This window comes from Misgurnus anguillicaudatus, chromosome 21, assembly GCF_027580225.2.
Source record: "Misgurnus anguillicaudatus chromosome 21, ASM2758022v2, whole genome shotgun sequence".
In the NCBI taxonomy this organism is placed as follows: domain Eukaryota; kingdom Metazoa; phylum Chordata; class Actinopteri; order Cypriniformes; family Cobitidae; genus Misgurnus; species Misgurnus anguillicaudatus.
Genome location: NC_073357.2, coordinates 51,055,500 through 51,075,376, shown reverse-complemented (window position 1 = coordinate 51,075,376; position 19,877 = coordinate 51,055,500). Strand labels below are relative to the sequence as shown.

The window sequence follows — 19,877 nt, the reverse complement described above, 5'->3', positions numbered from 1 at the left end:
TAAGCTGACATTTTAACAAGGTAATCTGAGTCCACCCTTATGTACATGCAGCCACAAAGGACAGACAGGAGAAAAGCATTCTCCAGGCACCAAACACATCGCCTGGGAAAAGAACAACATTTGCCATTATTTGTGGAGCACAGCACTGCTTGTATCCATACTAAACCCCGGTGTTACCCTTGGGGTCATCATTTCATTTCAACCCTAGTCTGTTTGAAGCGTGTTAGCATCACAGGGGTCTTGGCATATTCACACCAGTCCCTGTAAATCCACATCCAGTTTCATTTTCCATTGAACAGTGCGAGCAAACAGCGGCCGATGTTTGAACTACCGAGCAGCTTATGGCCTGGCTTACAACTAATCAAACCACAGAAAAACCCTGAGCCTCTTTAAACATGGAAGTGGTGAGGGGAGAGATGTAATGACGACATGCCCCCAGAGCAGAGCAGGATGGATCGGCAATACAAGGAAAATACTTGATACGCAAGACGGGTGGATACCTATTCTGTTTAACTTATCAAAAAACAAACTAAGCATGTGGTAAAGACATTGTCATTGGTATAAATACAGCCATCAAGCTGAAGGAACAAGAATGAGGAACTTTTTGGATCAGTGAGCAGTCGCATTAGTTCATTAGAACATCAGCAATCTTTGAAAGCGATAATGACAAGCAGAACTGTAGGGGAGGCTGAGGCAATGATTTATTAATCATCTCTTTGCAAACACACAGCCTATGATCAGATCCTCTGACCGGTCATGCAGATGTCCAGGTGGCTTACACTATAATCATCAGGTTTGTTTAAGAGACAGAAAAATTAAAATGAGAATACAAAATCAAACAGAAGAACTGCCAGAATAAAGACAACCCCCTGGTAGGAGAAAGCGATGAGAGACTATTAAAAACACTTTACACTGATTGAGTTCTGATAAAATTTCTCCAGTATTTCATTCATTCAATGGCAACATGCCAAAAATGGCAAAATGTCCATATTCAAGTCGAGACAGATGGAAACAGAACAGGAGGGAGTCAAATCAAGCAGCAACGGTCCAAAAAAAGACACAAGAAAAAAAAAGATTGATGCCCCAACACTTCAAATCATAGAAGGATATGAGCAATTTGCCTTCCCAAAATTAGAAAAAATAGAGTCATGTGCTGACAAAAGCAGCATATGTTGTGAGTCACTGCTACACCAAAGCTAGAGATGGCAGAAGAAAAAAAAATGTAAAACTTAGTTTCCACAATTTTTTACTACCCATATTTTTCCTCGAGTCATTCGCTTTAGATCCCTGTATTAAATTTCTATATTTGAGCATCCATACTATTTCCCAAAGAAAAAAGTGAAGCAAACTATTAATACATATATAGATATTGTAATGCTAATTAGGGATGTGCACTTATGTCATTTTTTCATTTCGATTAATCCATAGGTCTAAAAAACTCGATTACTCGATTAACTGGGGGCGGGGCAATCAAAGGGGCGGGGCGTATACGTCATAGTAAAAATTTAAATATTATTATAAAAAACACTCAAATAAAACTTCATTTTGAAGGAACTATGACAAAAAATGAACACATACTAGATTATTAATGAATTAAATATTTTTAACAGAAACCTCTAACAGGAAAAGCTGTGTGATGAAGTGAAACTAAAGGACTAATAAACACAAACTAAAGTGATTTCTATATGACACACTCTACATAATATTAAGCCTTATATACAACATAATGCATTATACAACATGCATATATATGCACAAAATGCAAGACTTCGACTAAGTTACGTACTAGTAAAGTTTAACTCCCGTTGTGGATGTGCACCATAACTGTGCGCTTTTAAACACATCCTGTCAAAGCATAAGCTTCATAATATTAAGCAGCTTTAAGTCTTTTGCTATAATTTTAGCGAAAAGCTGTGTCGTGTTGTCCTCTCACCTGTTTTCAGTAAAGATATGCTCGTATCGCTCTCTGGTATCTCTTGACGTTTAATGTTTAAATATGAGATGATGTGAGAGATCTTGTGATGGCACTGTGCATTTTGCATCTGACTGACTGTATTTTCGTCCTACCGAAGTGAATCCCAAAATCAGGGCATCCTTTTAAACCATAGTGCCTCAGTGATGCGAGGACTATGTTTTTTTAATCATGCATGTTAACGTTACTGATGTCATACGTCTGCGTGGCTCAACACAACGTCAAACACGTGATGCACCCAGTCTTTACTACCACAGGCACTTGTAATGCTAACCAGACATCCAAATACCGCCATAACTACAAAAAACCCCACATGATCATCGTTTTCGTCATCAATCATCGATGCCACATTCGAGTACTCAAGCAATCGAGTACTCATGCCCATCCCTAATGCAGTCATGATCTACATAAACTTTGATATAGTTAGCGATACTCAGTCTAGTGTAGTGTACAACATTTACCTTCCTGCCAATGGCTCCGCTCGGTTTGCGTGGTGGAGGCGGCTCAAAGATCCTCTGCTGTTGCTGTGGTGGCAGTGTGGAGTACAGAGGGATGATTTTGATGTCTCCAACATCTGGGCCCAGGTCGTCGATTTCACGTTTGATCCGCTTGCAAGCTTCGTCGATTTCCTAGAAGGTGAGTGAAGTGACGTTAGACCAAAAACAGACCAAAAAAACAAACGCGTGTCATTTTCGTAATGTATAGTTCACCCAAAAATGAATTATTTACTCACTCTCATGATGTTACAAACCTGTATAAAGGAAGATATTTTGAGGAATGTTTGTAACTAAACTGACCAGAGGCACCATTGACTTCGAGTCGGTGTGGCCACTAATCGGAATTTTCATTTTTGGGTGAACTATGCCTTTAATCCTCTGTTAATTCAACTTCGATTATTAAACTGCTGATTTTGGATCAGATTCCTATTAATCTTCACCCTCAGCCACCTTTAACAAACATCATTAACTGCTAGATCAATTCCCTGACACTGGAAACAGCAGCACCGCTGAGACTTTGGGTGGTTTACACTTGATGTGCCAGTTGTGTCAACCGAGTAAGAAAACGAAAGCTGGAGTGCATGGTACTTGGTTAAGATCCCTATGGCTGTGCCATCAACAGCAGCAGACACAAGGGCACGTGTACGCTCACACTTTCTTTATTATTCCAGATGGCAATGTAGTAGGTCTAATGTGAAATGAGAAATCTGCAACGATGCATAACTGGGAGCAAATCACAACAGATCAGTTAAGCGAAGCTGAACATTACAAACATGGTGACTTGAGATCTGGAAATGTATGACAGTCGTCACAGGGAACTGGAAATATCATTGATCTAATTAGCTTGGATGTGTTTCTGTCAAGTAAAGCATGTTTGCGCTGTACGTGTAACTTAAATGGTTGACTTAAACTCTTAATATAAACTACTACTATAAATGGCACTTGGAATGCAGAGGCAAAATATTTCCTTGGATACAAATAAAGAAATGTCTCTTTTTCCTCGAATGAAACATATGCTTATCTTAAGTGGCATAAACGTACTGACTTAGGAGTCACAGCCTATGTAGTACCGCCCTCCTCAGGCCAAAGTGAGTATTGCAACTTCATCCAGAAAGGGAAGATGACCGATAAACAGTAAAGCAATGATCTCTACAAAGACTTTGTAAAACAGAATGCCAAACCATTAAATCCTACTTTAGCATCTCACAATAAACCATATCAATCTCACAGCAGGCATTTTGTGACATCGAAAGGCCTTAAAAGTCAGTTACATCTCATAGACGTTTCATTTTATTTCCTTTCATTGCGTATCTAAGCAGCCATAGCTGATCATTCGCCCATAAAAGCATTAAAGCTCGCGAGTGTGCCGATACCCCAGCAGAGTTGTGGACACACGCGCCACCCCCGGGGGACAACTAACGCGGAGAAAATGGCGCCGGTGGCCATGTGCATCTTAATCACAGCTCTGCCACGACGGAGCAGGACAAGGCAAATCTGAATGGATTGATCAAATTAGCCAAAGTATTAATAGTCCATCAGCCCTTGGGAAGCGGCAGCTGTCAGGAGGACCGCTATCCGTGCTGCCAAGGCATCAGGGGATGAGGGACATGGCTGTGCCAAAGCAGAAGAGCCTGCACCTGGAATTGGATGCCAGAATGAGATCCCTCGCTTCTCACAGTGGGTACAATATTATACTTGGGGAAAATATTTAAAATGGACCCTTTAATCTACATGCTGCAGATGCAAATTAGTTGGCACAGACCTAAAGGAGAAAAATAATCTTAATCAGCGTTAATTTACGCCTGATTTGAACGAGCAAAGTTAAACAAATAACAGCACTATATGTGTGAGATTGCACACTTTAAAGTAGCCTAACTGCAGTTGTGTACTTTGCAAAAAGATGTAATTTCTAAATAGTTAAGTCAGCCATTTCTTCTGCAGAGTTTAGATGCTGCATTAACAGGACTCAGAAAAGTAAAGAAACATTTTCCTTCTTAAAACAAGCAAACAGCATACATTGATCAGCTAAAAAAATGCACTTTCTTTGGACCAAAGGATAAAAACAAGCCTAGCCTGGCTAGCCAAAAAAATACATTTTTGGTTTCTTTTTTCTACTAAATTAATAAGCTAAATCATCATTTTAAATGATGACAGTTAATAGCCAAGTCCACCTTGTGATCAGCCCCATCATATCACACATAATATAATATAACCCAGACCAAGGCTTCTCAAACTTTTTGCGGACAGGGGGCCTCTTACAGGGGAGAAAAACCAAGAACACCCTTAAAACGGTTGTTAAGCATATTCCTACCTTAAAGCATAGTTTTACACTTTTTCATAGTGATTAAACCGTGTTTTTAAGAGGTGTGTTGTGTGTAAAAGTTATTAAGTTTAAAATTATCTTAAAAAAGCGTTCAGAAAATAAACAGTAGCACGACTGACATGGTTCTTAGATGTAAATCTTCCCTTCTTAACTATACAAGCCAATTATCAGGGTTTCCTGCAGCACTTTGTAGTTCGGGCGGCCCGCCTAAGCTGGAAAACCCTACCGCCTTAACTAGGTCTCCCAAATAAATAAATAAATATGCACACACACAATATACATATATATATATATATTCCATTAGAGGTGTCTGTTAAAAACATTTAATTAATAACATTAATAATCTAGTATGTGTTCATTTTCTGTCATAGCTTCTTCAAAATTAAGTTTCATTTGAGTGTTTTTAAAAAATATATTTTCATTTTCATCATGACGCGTACGCCCTCCCCTTTGATTGTCACAAACCCACCCAACCCTCCCACCTTAATGAACACATTTTTTGCAGGAAACCCTGAATTATTCATTACAAATTTATAATTTATTACAAATTATACTATGGGCATGTTGAATGTTTTATTCTGATTGGTTGAGAAATGTTCCACAGGTGTTGATTATTTTTCTGTAAAACGCACACCTAACCTGTCAAATGTCTTAAAATAAACAACAAAGCAACGTTTATGGCAACATGATACAAGTAGAATAATTGACAACGGACTGTGAAATTATTTGAAAGTAATGCACAATCGCGTTGTGCCGCATTACTGCCATGGGTGTGCATTATTATCTAATAATACCACGGCCCATCGTCAATTATTCCTTACTTATTTCATGACTAAGCCCATTTTGAGAACCTCTGCTCAACAAGGTTCCAACTAGGGCTGAACAATTATAACAAAAAAAGCTAAATTTATGATTATTCACCTTAATGTTGTAACTGCGATTATTATTGACAGTTAATAGACTTTACATTGAAGTTTTAAAATGTTTTCTGTGAAGCAAAACATCCAAAACTAAATAATATAATGTAAATACAAATAATTATGGAAGTTGTGTTGCAAATAAAAAAATCCAAAACGAATGGCTAAAGAACACGTCAACATGTCACCACTGTTCTTACTGCCAAAACATGAAATGCACAAAAATTTGCACAAATTGACAGCTGTAATTGAGGCTTTTGGCGATCATGTAATTTTATCACCCGGAACTGTTATCCAGATTAATTCTGCAGCCCTACTTTTAACATGAACAACTGCAACAACTGTTCTGCAACTAGTGGAAAGTGAGTTCGACAAAATAGTCATTTTTGCCTTTTGGTAGTAGTGATGCTAAAAATACATGACCTTTAAAATGCATGTAAACTAACAGTGAAAATACCGTATTGGTCCGTTTTTAAGCACATTTCAGTATCCACTAACATTCAACTTTGTAATGATTAGTTCATAGCAAACGCAACACTCCTGCACGTCAATAAAACTCCACTCAATTATCATCTAATGTTGGAGACCCTTCAACTGCAGCTTACTAGATTTCGACGATCAATCTAACACCTGAAATGAAAACAGATGTACTTGACCACATCCACGGGAAAAACTAATGACAGGAGTCTGGCATTAATAAATAGGATGTCACAATGTCTGATTAGGTGGTTGTAACGAAGACTTGTATTTGAGATTAAGATTATCCCATTTTTTATTTCAAGTCTATGATTCATTATGCAGAAAACCAACACTGAAGCGTCTCATCATCGTAATGCCCTAAACTATGCAAAGGATATTTAGAGATGCTGTAAAAAGTAAATTTGTCTTTGATCTTTGCGAAAGGAAAAAGGAACGCCACGAGAACACAGCGAAGGCTGGCAACTTTCCATCTGTGACCATATTTATCATTTGGGTGGGTTCCTAACCCTCCACTGCGCTCAGGTGAGCACTGGTTGCAGGAGACATAATATAATAAATGGCTTAATTTCAGGGCTGAATCTGGGTCACTTTCTGTCATCTCTCACAGGCTTTTGCTTTTGTGCCAAGACCAGCTGTGTCCACGGCCATTATCAATCTAAGCATTGATCTCTTCTGCACTATTTAACTGTTGTGTGCGTGCACGCGAGGGGGGCTGACAAATGTCAGAAATGAAAAATGTTGCTCATAATGAGCATCTTGAATTTCACGTTATAAAGCCACACACGTCCAAAATAAAGTACCCACAATTTTTCATCTACAATATTTCTATTTACGTTGTCCAACCACTACAAGGTGTAGTTTCTGCACTACCAGCATTACCAAACAGAATTGCAAACATGACAGTTTTTAAACAGGTTACCTGAACATCTGGTTAGTTATATGCCAATTTACATAACTGTGTCACTATGCAACGAGGATCAGGATGTTTAAACGTACCTCCTGTCCAGTAAGGAAGAGCAGTACATCTCCCTCATCTTCCTCACACATGTGGATCTGGATGACTGTGCGAATCGCTGCCTCCAGGTAGTCTCTCTCCGGCTCGGGTGTGTAGAAGATCTCTACAGGATGTGTCCGGCCGGGAATAGTGAGCAGGGGGCAGTTGTCGAAATAAACTTGAAACTTTCCAGCATCCAGGGTGGCGCTCATCACGATGACCTAGAGTGGAATAAACAGCATTCCTGATGGGTTATGCTTAGATCAAAGCTCCTGGAGAGTAAGCACATCTCATTCTCAAAACATTTGGATTGTAACGGAAGGCGAAATAAAGCATGGATGGCATTTTGATGTCCACCTGCCACCTTTCCACATCATGAGATGTTATAATTGCTCTTAAAACTAATTAAACTTTAAAGCTTGATAGGGACAGAGGGCCAAGGGATCACTTGGAGTCACCTAGACCTTATTTAACAGTCTCTGAACACATGTATAACCTTTGATTTGTTCCTGACAACAAGTAGTCATTACCCATCTGCTTTATGAGAATTGGGTCCAGCACATTTCAGCCATAAACCTTGTTGCGCTTCTGCTCTCCTTGGGCTGATGGCTTTCAAATGGGCTGACCCAGCAGCAGTCGTTGCACCGCTGCTAAAATGACTTGCTGTGCGTTTCTGAATGCAATGGCAGCGTTAGTCTTCAAAAGTAATGGCCACACAGCTGTCAGGTGTGAGAGCAGGTTCATCGCAAGAGTCAGATGAAAAATATACATAGAAGTACTGACACTCAATTATCATTTGCAAATGTTTATTATGGAAGGATAGTTTACAATTAATCATTTTGTTTAGTTGACAGCACAATAGCAACCTAATTACTTACTGAAATGATTGGGGAAAAACTCTAGATATTAGATGAAGATCACAAATTTTAGTAAGAAACTTCAATTCTAGTGTAGACTTCAAAAGCATAAAAGAAAACGTGTGTACGCTACAGATTATGCAGTTATGTGATCAGCAGGTCTATAGCGTACCTTAAGGTCTGTCCTCTGACGCACCACCTCTTTGAGGACGCCCATCAGAATGTCTGTTGCTAGCGTACGCTCGTGAGCCTCATCGAGAATAATGACACCATAACGCTCGAGCAAGGGGTCGTTCATAGCCTCACGGAGTAACATACCATCTGTCATGTATCTGTAAACGAGAGACACGCTTTAATCAATCACATTCATGGTGCTACAAAAATACCTTCAATGCACCACCAAAAACAAAACAACCGGGTATGGCAATATTCCCACGTGTGTAGTCTCTTATAAAGCAAAACCAAACCCATTATATTGTCTACTAAAACAATGACTTACTTCAGAATGGTCTTTGCAGAGCTACAGTCCTCGAATCTGATAGAGTATCCAACTTCCTGTCCAAGCATGACGTCCATTTCATCTGCGACTCTCTGTGCCACACTCATGGCTGCCACCCTACGTGGCTGTGTACAAGCAACTCCACGCTTAGGGCCAGGGAGAGCCCTCACCATGTCTACACACCACTGAGGGATCTGAACAGAAAAAGTAAATATGTATTTTGCACATCCTTGTAGAATCGGAAATTATTAATATTAACAAACAAATCTGTACATCATTTGTTGAAGTGCAATCGATTTTATTCACAACAGACTTTCTCCATCCTGTTACAGGGGGGACTTCCAAACGAAATACCAATTTTAAGACAAAAATTGATAGCTTAAGCATTAAATTCTTGATAACCAAACGGGCATTGCCAACACACGTGATCTAACCTGTGTGGTCTTTCCAGAGCCTGTCTCTCCAACCAGCACAAAGCTCTGATGACGATTGAGGATATCATTAAACCGTTCTTTGTATTCCCAAACGGGCAACTGCAGCCTCTTCTTGAGGATCTCATAGTATCGTGGGGTGTGAGGCAGATTGGTGAAGGGGTTGATCTGCTGATGCATGGCTGTCTGCTTCAGGGGGATCATCCCAACACCGCTGGGCACACTGGAGCTGAGGGCTGCACTCGAGCTCTTGGTGTCTCTCTCTCTGTCCCTATCACGATCTCTGTCACGGTCACGGTCGCGGTCACGATCCTTTGGCCGCTCATCCCGATCTCTGTCACGGTCTTTACTGTGGGAAGAAATATGAAAATCAGATTAATAATGTTTTACTCTGATCATATTCATTCACATGTCAGGTGACAATGATTTTTAAATCGTGTTTCAAATTGCATTGACCAAAACGTACATAATTCACATATTTTATAAAAAATTAAGGCTACATGTGTACTTTATTTTATTGTACATTAACCATATACAAATAAATGTTTCCTGAAGATCAGGTAACGTTATGATACAAAAAAAAACACACAATAGGCCGCACTTTCAGCCAAACAACCAGACTGCTAAAAACAACCTCTGAGGATATTTGAATACTTTTTTGTACAATCGCACAAATGTTTTGGTTCGTTTTGTTGGTTTCTTTGCAGACTGTCTTACACATTGGCATACCGGTGTGAGCTAAAATTATAAGCATTTACAGCCCTCATCGCATTAAAAGCATTCATTTAGCTGCCCTTTTAGCTCTATGTACAAATGAAATCAGTTACAGAACAACAACTTGTCGAACAGTTATGTGAATGTTGTCTGCCGTACGTCAAGTTGCCATTCACGCGTGCAGATACAGGCAGCACACGTGCTAGCAGCGCTCATCACAAAGACTCGCGCGCCTCTGTGTACACAAAACGTTTAACTGTCAATTGAGTGTTAAATCAATCTCTAAAAGCAATTGTGCATTTCATATTTGCATTTTCTTTACGAGCAGCAGCGTCACGTTTTGTCTATTATCGCGTTTACGTTCCTAAACATGCTAAAGCAGGCTAACGCTAGCCCCTCAACAGCGGCATGCTAAAACTCTCCACAAGTTCAACATAATAGTTACCCGTCAGATGATCTCCTTTTGCTCGACGAATAATCGTCGCCTAAATCCAAGCGATGTCGTTTCGACATCTTGTAATAGAATGGTTAAGAATTAAAAGAGAAAGAGTTTGGTCGGTTATTGCTAACACGGCCACTGCACTCTCTCACTCACTCTGCCGCGCGGCTAAACGACAAGATGGCGACCGGAAGTACTTACCTCGTCATTAATATCTCACAGAGATTAAAGCAATGGGAAAGACTTTAAAACACAACACACACTCCTGGTTATTGGTGTTGTTAGTTATAGTTTCAGATTTATTTTGTGTATAAGAAGCGAGAAAGGTAAATAAAGTATGTTGAGGAATGAGGATGCTGTACATATCCAGCGCCAAATAAAGCCTGCAGCCCCCTCTCACGTTCAAAACGGTGTGTTTGCCATCTTAGTTATGAAATACAATAGTTCATTAAATATTTTTAAACAAATGCACATAATATACATACTAATAATATTTTTGTTACATAATGACAATTTTTTAAATATGCAAAATAGAAAACTTTAAGAAAATGTTAAAAAAATATGTTGCCATATGCTTGACTTGATTGTGTTTTTTGATTTCAGAAGTGTTCAAATAAAATATATAAAAGGCATTAGATGTAATCTGATAATGTTTTAAATGTAAATGTTTTAAATGCTTGGACGGCCAACTATGAGAAAGTGTACGCAGCCAATAAGATGTTAGAAAAGATAGAAACTCCTATTATTATTATTATTATTATTAATTACTAATAATTATTATTATTAATTAATACTTCTTAATTAATACTTATTAATATTAATAACAATGATGATAAAATAAAAAAATATACAATATTTATTTATGATTTAGAATGCATGTGATAAAAAATACATCATGTGAAAGTACCTCTAGTCAAATCTCATAATGTACTCAGATCAGAGAATAATAATAAATGGCAATGAATCAGCTAGTGTAGAAGACAATCATTGCTATCGACACAGGTAATTACACAGCCTAGGCATGGCCAACAAGCTACATAATAGCAACTGGTTCATTGCTTGTGGCTGGGAATTGATGGTGATAGAAAAGACAAAGTTAACATTAACAAGCCTTTGCAATGCTCTCTGTATAAATCTGAAATACAGGGCATTTTTACTTCCGCTTTCACAGACGATTAAATAACAGTCCAATTTTATGTGAAATAGTCCTGTAAGAATGGCTTTTTGAGACAGAAGAGTTGTCAAGTGCTCAGTGCCAGTTACAATAGTCTGTTATGTGAGCTGAATATCTATTATACTTTTTAAAGATCACTTGTAGCTGACTATAACATATATAGGCAATGTGTACATTGGCATTTCACCTGAACTCCATACAGGGTTCCAGAAGATCAAGCAATTAATAATGCAAAGTTTGATGAAGATGCCTTTGAACCTTAAGCACAGGGTTACATCACGATTAAGCTTTGCATTAATCTTGTGGCCTCAGGCACAGTACTCTGTGTTAGGGCATCATTGCGCTTATTTCAGATAATGTGCCTTTAATGTTCTTCAATGTTTAATTTTTTGTGATTTTGCTTCACAGATCAATAGTGCAGATATTGACTCAGTGTTAACTAATTAGTGTGTGGTTTTTTATTGTTACCTTAGCTTTTGGGTTAGGTAGAGCAAAGTTCAATACATACTAAAAACTGTGTTTAAATAACAAACATGCAGCTTCTTAAAATGGCAAGAACGGTAAGTGACACATTATAGTATTTATGATTCTGTATTACATTATAAAATGTAGTTTAATTTAATGCACATACACTCATACTCTCTTCCATGCAAAGTATAAGAAAAATCATTATGCCATTATCTGGGGTACATATTTTGTAATTTTTTTCTAAAATGATAAATAAATGAACATGAGTCCCATTATTCCCATCTTTATTGCAGGCTCTAAACAGCAACATGGGGCAAATCCTACTAAAATTTCCTCTGATATGGTACTACATATAGTAAATGGAGATTTAATCTCTAAAAATGTCAAAGCTCCAATGCCTGAAGCTGTAGACTTTAACAACACAACCTTTGCTGCTTGTGAGGTAACCCTGTCCCTGATCTACAACCTGGCCAGCCAAAGATATTTGGGCAAGTTCTCTTCAGTCAGATCTTCCCCAATGGCACTTTAGTGATCGTCAACCTCCGTGGTTTGCCTGCCACTGATCAGCAGGTCCATGCCATCCACATCCATCAGTACGGAGACCTCAGTGAAAGTTGTGTCTCTACCAGTCCTCATTACAATCCACAGGGCATCAACCATACTGGTCGCCCTGGAGACATGGGCAACTTTGTTGCCAAGCAAGGAATTATACGTCGTATACTGAACCTCCCAAAGGCCAGGCTGTTTGGGGGTCAATCCATACTGGGACGTGCTGTGGTGGTTCATCAAAAGGAGGATGATATGGGAATGGGGTCAGATGAGGAAAGTAAACGTAGTGGGAATGCTGAGAAAAGAATTGCGGGATGTGTCATTGGTATTAGCTCTCCACTTTTGGGAGGAGGTGGAGAAAAAGAACATGGTACTAAAAGTACTAGATGAGAAAATTGAAGAGTTAGGAGTGTGATGAAAATGAAAGATGAAAGAATGATTAAAATAGCATGAGAAAAAACCTTGCATGGATATTTTTCTTTCCTATATAAAATTATACAAATGTTACAATGACATTCCCTTTATTTGATAATTTTTAACACTTTAAAATATGCTTTCAACCCTGCATTGGGTCAATAAGGAAACAAACACAGATGCTAGGTTAATTTAACACATTTGACCCAACAATGAGTTACAACAACCCAGCATTTAGGATTGACACAACCCAGCAAAGGTTAAATAAGTGAGTTGGGTTCATCCCTTTTAACACAACGCTGGTTTGAAAATAATTCAAGATTTCTTTTTGTTTATGACTTGTTTTATGCAGTTGGTTAGTGAAAAATCACCATTAAACACTATGACTGTGTGTAATCTATGCTGGGTTGTTTTAAATCGGGACAAATAAAAAAAATAGTGTGAAACTTAAAAGCATGAAACGCAATTGTTTAAGTTGATGTTAAAGAGCACAATTTCATTGCTAAAAAACAACAATGTGTATTTGGTATAATACAATGTGTTTGTGTGGTTTATGGTTAAAAAACACATTATTTTCCACATACCAAAAATTTTTGTAGCTCCAGATTTCACTCTCTTCCTATAACGCACGGATTTGAAAAGCGCTGTGTCCCTGATTAGCCAGCTAATCTGTACGTTGTGATTGGCCTGAATACCTCTGGCGTCAGCCGGAAATGTGACGCTCCTTACCATGTTTGAAAGATTTGCTCACAATGCAATGCTAACAGGAGTTAACTTACAGGCTGCGAGTCCGAACGGGAGGAATTATGATAATGTCGGCCTTGTCTACATCACCAATCCCAGGAAGTAAACTGATAACTCGCGTCATTGTTTACTTTGGGGTATGTACCTTTTGCATACCGTTACCTGTACTAATACACACTTACACACCAAAGGCAATTTAAAAATGTGAATCTGACAATAGGTGCTTTTTAAATAAAAATAATATTGATTGAAAATAAGAATTATAGTTTTTAAAACTTTCAAAATATATTTCTCAAATAATATATTCTTAAATAAAATATTAAGGATATCTATAAGAAATAATCTGTTAGTGAAATACTTATTTTATTTGATGTATAAAGCTAAATAATATATGTACATTTTACACAAAAATATAAATTTTTGTCATTTATTTTGGTTTGACCAACTCAGAAAATCACCTTAGTGACATTAAGGGATTTTATTAAAGGGGTCATATTATGAGATTTTTTTAAAGATGTAAAATAAATATTTGGTGTCCCCAGAGTGCGTAAGTGAGGTTTTATCTCAAAATACTCAAAAGATAATTTATTATAGCATGTTAAAATTGCCACTTTGTAGGTCTGAGCAAAAGTGTGCCATTTTGGTGTCCTTTAAAATGCAAATGAGCTGATGAAATTCAAACACATCACAATGATGGTGGTTTGTTGTAATTGAAACTCAATTGTGCTGTCAATTATTTTTTTGTCTCTCTTTCTCTCTGCACTGAATGGCAGTGCAGTGGTTGGATAGTGTAGATTGAGAGGGGCGGTATTATTGTAATTCGCCTTGCTACCTACCTCACAAAACAGGCGATTTCTTAACGACCTAATTTTTCACATGCTTGCAGAAAATGGCTTACCCAAAGAAAGTTACTGGGTTGATCTTTATCACGTTTTCTAGGTTGAGAAGCCCTGGGGACCAAATTATAGCACTTAAACATTGAAAAAGTCTGATTTTCACTCTATAACCACTTTAAGTTACTTTAATCTTTAGTTTAGAGATATTTACAAAGCCATATATTTTTGAATATTTTTTTACAGCCCTTTAAGCTTAGTTTCTATTTATACTCGCATGCTTGATAAGTTATAGAAAAATACTTTTATTAACTTGAATTTTCCTCCTTAAAAACTGTACCCATTTCTTCCACAGAAATCCAACTCAATTCTCCACATTTTTTTAGGAAAAGTAATGCAAATGTAGTAAACAAACTGAGAAAAGTGAGGTAAGGAGCTTATATATTGACATGACTGTCAAAAGTCCATATCTCACTGAGGTTATTAACCCAATGAAGATGCCACTTTTTAGTTTTTTAAAGGATGTCCATATAAGTGGTCCTTTAACTTTATTAAAAAAAGGAAGATTTCAGTTTTCGCACCAGTTTTTGAGGGGTGTTGAGCAACGAATATGAACTGCCTTACAACAAAGATATAACAAAACAGCAGAAACACACAATCAGCAGAAACAAACAGAAAACCAGAAAATTTTGCATATAAACTTGTTTCCATCGTCAGTTGTGCTCCTGTAGGTGTCTGGCAACCTGAGAGGGGGCAGAGCATAACCGTCTCCAATATTAGGCCTCTGCAATCAATCTAAAAGTTATTTTGTTGGTCAGAAATATGTTGTTTAATTGTGATTTTAGCACATCATTTAAGAGATATCTGTCTTTCCCCTATTCAAATAGATAGAACTAAAATAACTGCATGACAAAAATAACTGCCCGGAGGCGTTAAAAACATGGCCACCTACTGGCATGTCTTCCCTAAAGAGACTTGTCTTACACTTGCAATGTTTCCACAAATCCCAGTTCTGTTTCAAACAAAAGCGGCTATTATAGGTTATATGCTCACACCATTTTCATCTCACGCAAGCGCAGTTTGAAACATATTTTTCAGAAGTACTATTCAAATCTTTAGGGGTAAAATGCTTTAATTGGGTGCACCTTTAAATGTTAATTGTAATTTCATTATTCATAAGGTGGAACTTACATACTCCTGGCCTGCTCAAAATGCATGTGTTCCTTGTAAAATGAATCCCACTAGATTTCATACAACCACCCTCTCACCTAGTTCTGAGTATATTTTATGTCTCTCAATGAATAATTCAACAGTATATGTGTGCTTCTGTAAAATGTTGCATTTCTTGTCTAATAAGACCAAAGAGCAAGAGCAGCTGGAGAATATGTGTAGTAAATGGCAGTGCAGAGACTGACAGCCCATCGGTACGGCAGCAGGGGAGCACGAGAGACGGCGCATAATGGAGCGAATCAGTGTCACATCAAAGATCTGATTTTCCCCCTGGTTAAGGAGTTTTACGGCAGTAGAGTGAAGGCAGTCGGTCTGTGACATCAGGGGCTTTGTATGTGACAGGTGCAGACTGAAGTGTAGGTGGAGATGACAGCGGAGTGACACAAGCAAGAAACATAAAGAGTTGTGGATCGCCTCCTACTTGTTAAGAATTCTGGGATTTTATGCCGCACACAGAATGTACAGCCAGCAGGCTTCGAATCTGTTTACACACTGAAAACACATTTCACTGTATTGTACAACCAAGGACTTTTCTTTAAGAGTACCTATTGTCCGATTCACGTTTTACTGACGAAAACCCTTTTGATATCTCTGATGAAGCTAATACAGAAGTGACTTAAACTGCAATTCATCGACTGGCCACTTGAGGCTGGCTCCAAAAGGGAGTCAATTCCCATAGACCCCTCATGTTAAAATGCCCAACTTTACAGTAGAAAATAATATGTTTACAGCCTGGTTCAAAAAGTATTATTGGTCTAAATAGCTATTTTTGCCCTTCGTGACAACTGTGAGGGGGTGAATTTCTTTGTAACTAATCTGTTTAACTTATATTAAGCCTTAAAGTTCTGCATAATTAAGGGCGTGGCCACTTGAGTAACAGGTGAACTGCCACTGATGTCACTAAAATCGAGCTAGGTGGGCGTGGTTTCAGCAACCAGCCACCTCAGCTTCACCCACGTCCCGCTTCTTTACCCATTTTCGGTTATCCTCGAGTGATGCGCGGGATGCGCGGCCAAGATGGCGATGGCAGGCACTGCCTACTTTGAGCTTCAAAAATGCTCTTCACTAACCTATGGGTGACGTCACGGACACTACGTCAATATTTTTTACAATATTTCCATTGGTGTGTAGGTGTGTATTAGTAGCTACATGTTAAAGGAATAGTCTACTCATTTTCAATATTAAACTATGTTATTACCTTAACTAAGAATTGTTGATACATCCCTCTATCATCTGTGTGCGTGCACGTAAGCGCTGGAGCGCGCTGCGACGCTTCGATAGCATTTAGCTTAGCCCCATTCATTCAATGGTACCATTTAGAGATAAAGTTAGAAGTGACCAAACACATCAACGTTTTTCCTATTTAAGACGAGTAGTTATACGAGCAAGTTTGATGGTACAAAATAAAACGTAGCGCTTTTCTAAGCGGATTTAAAAGAGGAACTATATTTTATGGCGTAATAGCACTTTTGGGAGTACTTCGACTCGCCTGAGAAGTCCGCTCCCCTTCTCACTCTCATAATGGGAGAGGGAGGGTGTTACTGCGCAGAGTCGAAGTACTCCCAAAAGTGCTATTACGCCATAAAATATAGTTCCTCTTTTAAATCCGCTTAGAAAAGCGCTACGTTTTATTTTGTACCACCAAACTTGCTCGTATAACTACTCGTCTTAAATAGGAAAAACGTTGATGTGTTTGGTCACTTCTAACTTTATCTCTAAATGGTACCATTGAATGAATGGGGCTAAGCTAAATGCTATCGAAGCGTCGCAGCGCGCTCCAGCGCTTACGTGCACGCACACAGAGGATAGAGGGATGTATCAACAATTCTTAGTTAAGGTAATAACATATTTTAATATTGAAAATGAGTAGACTATTCCTTTAACAATATGCAAAATGTACATACCCTAAAGTAAATGATGATGCGAGTTATCGTCTCCAACGTAAATCTCTTTTCTTGGACTAACAAACACACGGATTGTAGGCAACAGTTTACTTCCTGGGATTCCTGGGAAAACTTGGTCTCAGTGTACCATATAATGGATGCAAGCAGGTCAGTTCACATCTAGTTGACTGTATTGGTATCTTAGCAGGTGTACTCAGGTTCAATAGTTTGTTTTTTGATATTCTCTTTAAAGAGCCAACCGAGTCCACTTTGAGAAGTATGCCACAAGTATAACCCTAAGTTTAATATTTCATTATCTAATGCAGTGGTTTTCAACTTCTCAAACTTTTCTGCGTGCACCCCCTTGTGTACACTTTCAGAAAAAAAGGTACAAATATTATCACTGGGGCGGAATACCTTTTCAAAAGGTACATTTGTATCTAAAAGTATATATATTAGTATATATAAGTATATATTATTTTTTAAAAGGTGTCGTCCCAATGACAACTTTTCGCACCCCACCAAAGAAAATGCATGACATAAAACAATCTCAAACTTGTTTATGAATTAAACAAAACATTAAATTATACAACGTAGTGCAGTAGGTTGGTAGCTATATTTTTCTGAGGTTTAATTACACAGAATTTATGATAAATTAATGTATATTATAAAATTTCGAAAAAACTAGGCACCAGGTTGCCCACCAGTTTGAGAACCAATAGAGAAAGAGCGCAGTTATGCTAATTTGAAAACCACGCTCACCGGGGGGAAAACAATCCAACCGTCTCCATCGACCCCGCACCGCGAGAGGCTGGCCCCCTGTCACTTCTGGCTTACAACAATAAAACAGAACAATGCCCAAAAGCGGCTGCGTGACAAGGCGCACAGCCAACAAGCCAAAAAACTCAGAAATAAGTCCTTATAAGCCGTCGAGCCGTAAAACCCAGCCTTTAATGAGAAAAAAGTGGATCACCGACTACGTTTCCCTCCAGTGGGCATAGTTCTAATAATAGTAGTACTATGAAAAGTTGCCCGTTTCCACTTTTTTGTCTTTAAACGCTTGTTTTTTGGGGTCGACAGCTTATAAAAGCTTATTTCTGTTTGTTTTTTTGGCTTGTTACCTGTACACCTTGTCACACAGCAGCTTTTAGGCATTATTCTGTTTTTGTTATAAGCCAGAAATGACAAGGAGGCAGCCTCTTGCAATATAAAGTCAATGGAGACAGATGGATTGTCCCCCCCGGTGGGCATGGTTTTTAGGTTATGACACGTTGCGCTCTTTCTGTATGATCTAATGCAATGAAATTGAGATGTTTTAGTTTGGTTTAAAGGTCCAAAGAACTTTCTTAGGCCTAAAAATAGTGATTTCAATTAATATACACATAATTATCAATAAAAGACTGGAAAACAAATTAAAACAATCTCTCCAACAGCATAATGTATTTTATACTAGGGCTGCTCAATTACGGGCAAAATCATAATCCCGGTTATTTAGGTAAAAATCATAATCGCAGTCATTTAACACGATAACTCTGTGAGTTTAAAAACTCACATTTATTTAACCTTTTTATTAAGTAAGTGTTGCAATAGGCTACACGTGTCAAAGCAGTGGTGCCTTTAAAGTGCCTTACAAACACATCGAACCAGCAGCATGCAATTTATATTTTAGTCACACATTAATTGTTTTACCTCAGTTATATATTGGTTTTGTAACTGTTTTAATCAAAAATTGTAATTAAAGATTTGCACAGTCCTAGTTTACACTCTCATTATACCACAGGGCTGTGAATGCACACACCTGTCCTGTCAAATGTTTTAAAATAACCACCAGAGCAATGTTTTTGCAATGTCTGTGGTAAGCGTTTTATAAGAGGAATTTAATTATTTGAAAATAATGCACACCTACGCTGCACACCTCCGCTCATGTCATACCACATTGGGTGTGGATTATTTTCAATCATCAATTATTCCTTACGTATCACTGTTGAGCTGTTGAATGGGTAAGGCGGATTACCTCACCTTGCAGTCTGTTAGCCTCATAACTCTTTTAGCCCCAACACCCCACCCATCTGTTTCCAAAAAGTCATTCCCTCACTGCTAATGTTTATCTGGCAACATGCCGCCCAGTGTGCCTGTATGTGAATATTTCTATATGGGAGAAAAAGCCTTTACAGGGCAAGCAGTACAGATGTTTGTTTTTTATGTTGCATTTGCACTAAGAAGCCAGCTGCCAGCTGAGTCCACTCTGAGAAGTGCAAGTATGCATGAATGTAACATAAAAAAGAAAGAAAACATTTGAAAACCCAGCTGAAGTACATAAATTTGTACATAAAATCATCCTACATAATGTAAAGAACAATCTGTGAAAATATAACCTTGATATCTTAAATAATGACTGAGTGAGTTCATGTCAATGATTGAAATCAATACATGAATTTGATGGTCCTCATCTCATAAAT

The 19,877-nt window shown here is 38.1% G+C and overlaps 2 protein-coding genes across 2 annotated transcripts in view; one reads left to right on the top strand and one right to left on the bottom strand.

Annotated features, from left to right (window-relative positions):
* Positions 1 to 10,313, bottom strand: part of dhx15 (DEAH (Asp-Glu-Ala-His) box helicase 15) — a 29,635-nt gene extending 19,322 nt beyond the window's left edge. Inside the window, exons 1-6 of the mRNA XM_055212349.2 lie at positions 10,130 to 10,313; positions 8,974 to 9,319; positions 8,540 to 8,733; positions 8,213 to 8,372; positions 7,186 to 7,404; positions 2,434 to 2,601 (exon numbers count right to left, since the gene is read on the bottom strand). Coding sequence (XP_055068324.1) covers positions 2,434 to 2,601; positions 7,186 to 7,404; positions 8,213 to 8,372; positions 8,540 to 8,733; positions 8,974 to 9,319; positions 10,130 to 10,197 — 1,155 coding nt within the window. The 5' untranslated portion in view covers positions 10,198 to 10,313. The remainder of the gene's footprint in view (positions 1 to 2,433; positions 2,602 to 7,185; positions 7,405 to 8,212; positions 8,373 to 8,539; positions 8,734 to 8,973; positions 9,320 to 10,129) is intronic.
* A 1,714-nt stretch (positions 10,314 to 12,027) lies between these two features.
* sod3a (superoxide dismutase 3, extracellular a) lies at positions 12,028 to 12,718 on the top strand. Its single transcript, XM_055194961.2, is given in 2 exon segments — positions 12,028 to 12,208; positions 12,211 to 12,718. Coding segments are annotated over 2 exon segments (675 nt in total). The 3' UTR covers positions 12,705 to 12,718.
* The last annotated feature ends 7,159 nt before the right edge of the window (positions 12,719 to 19,877 follow it).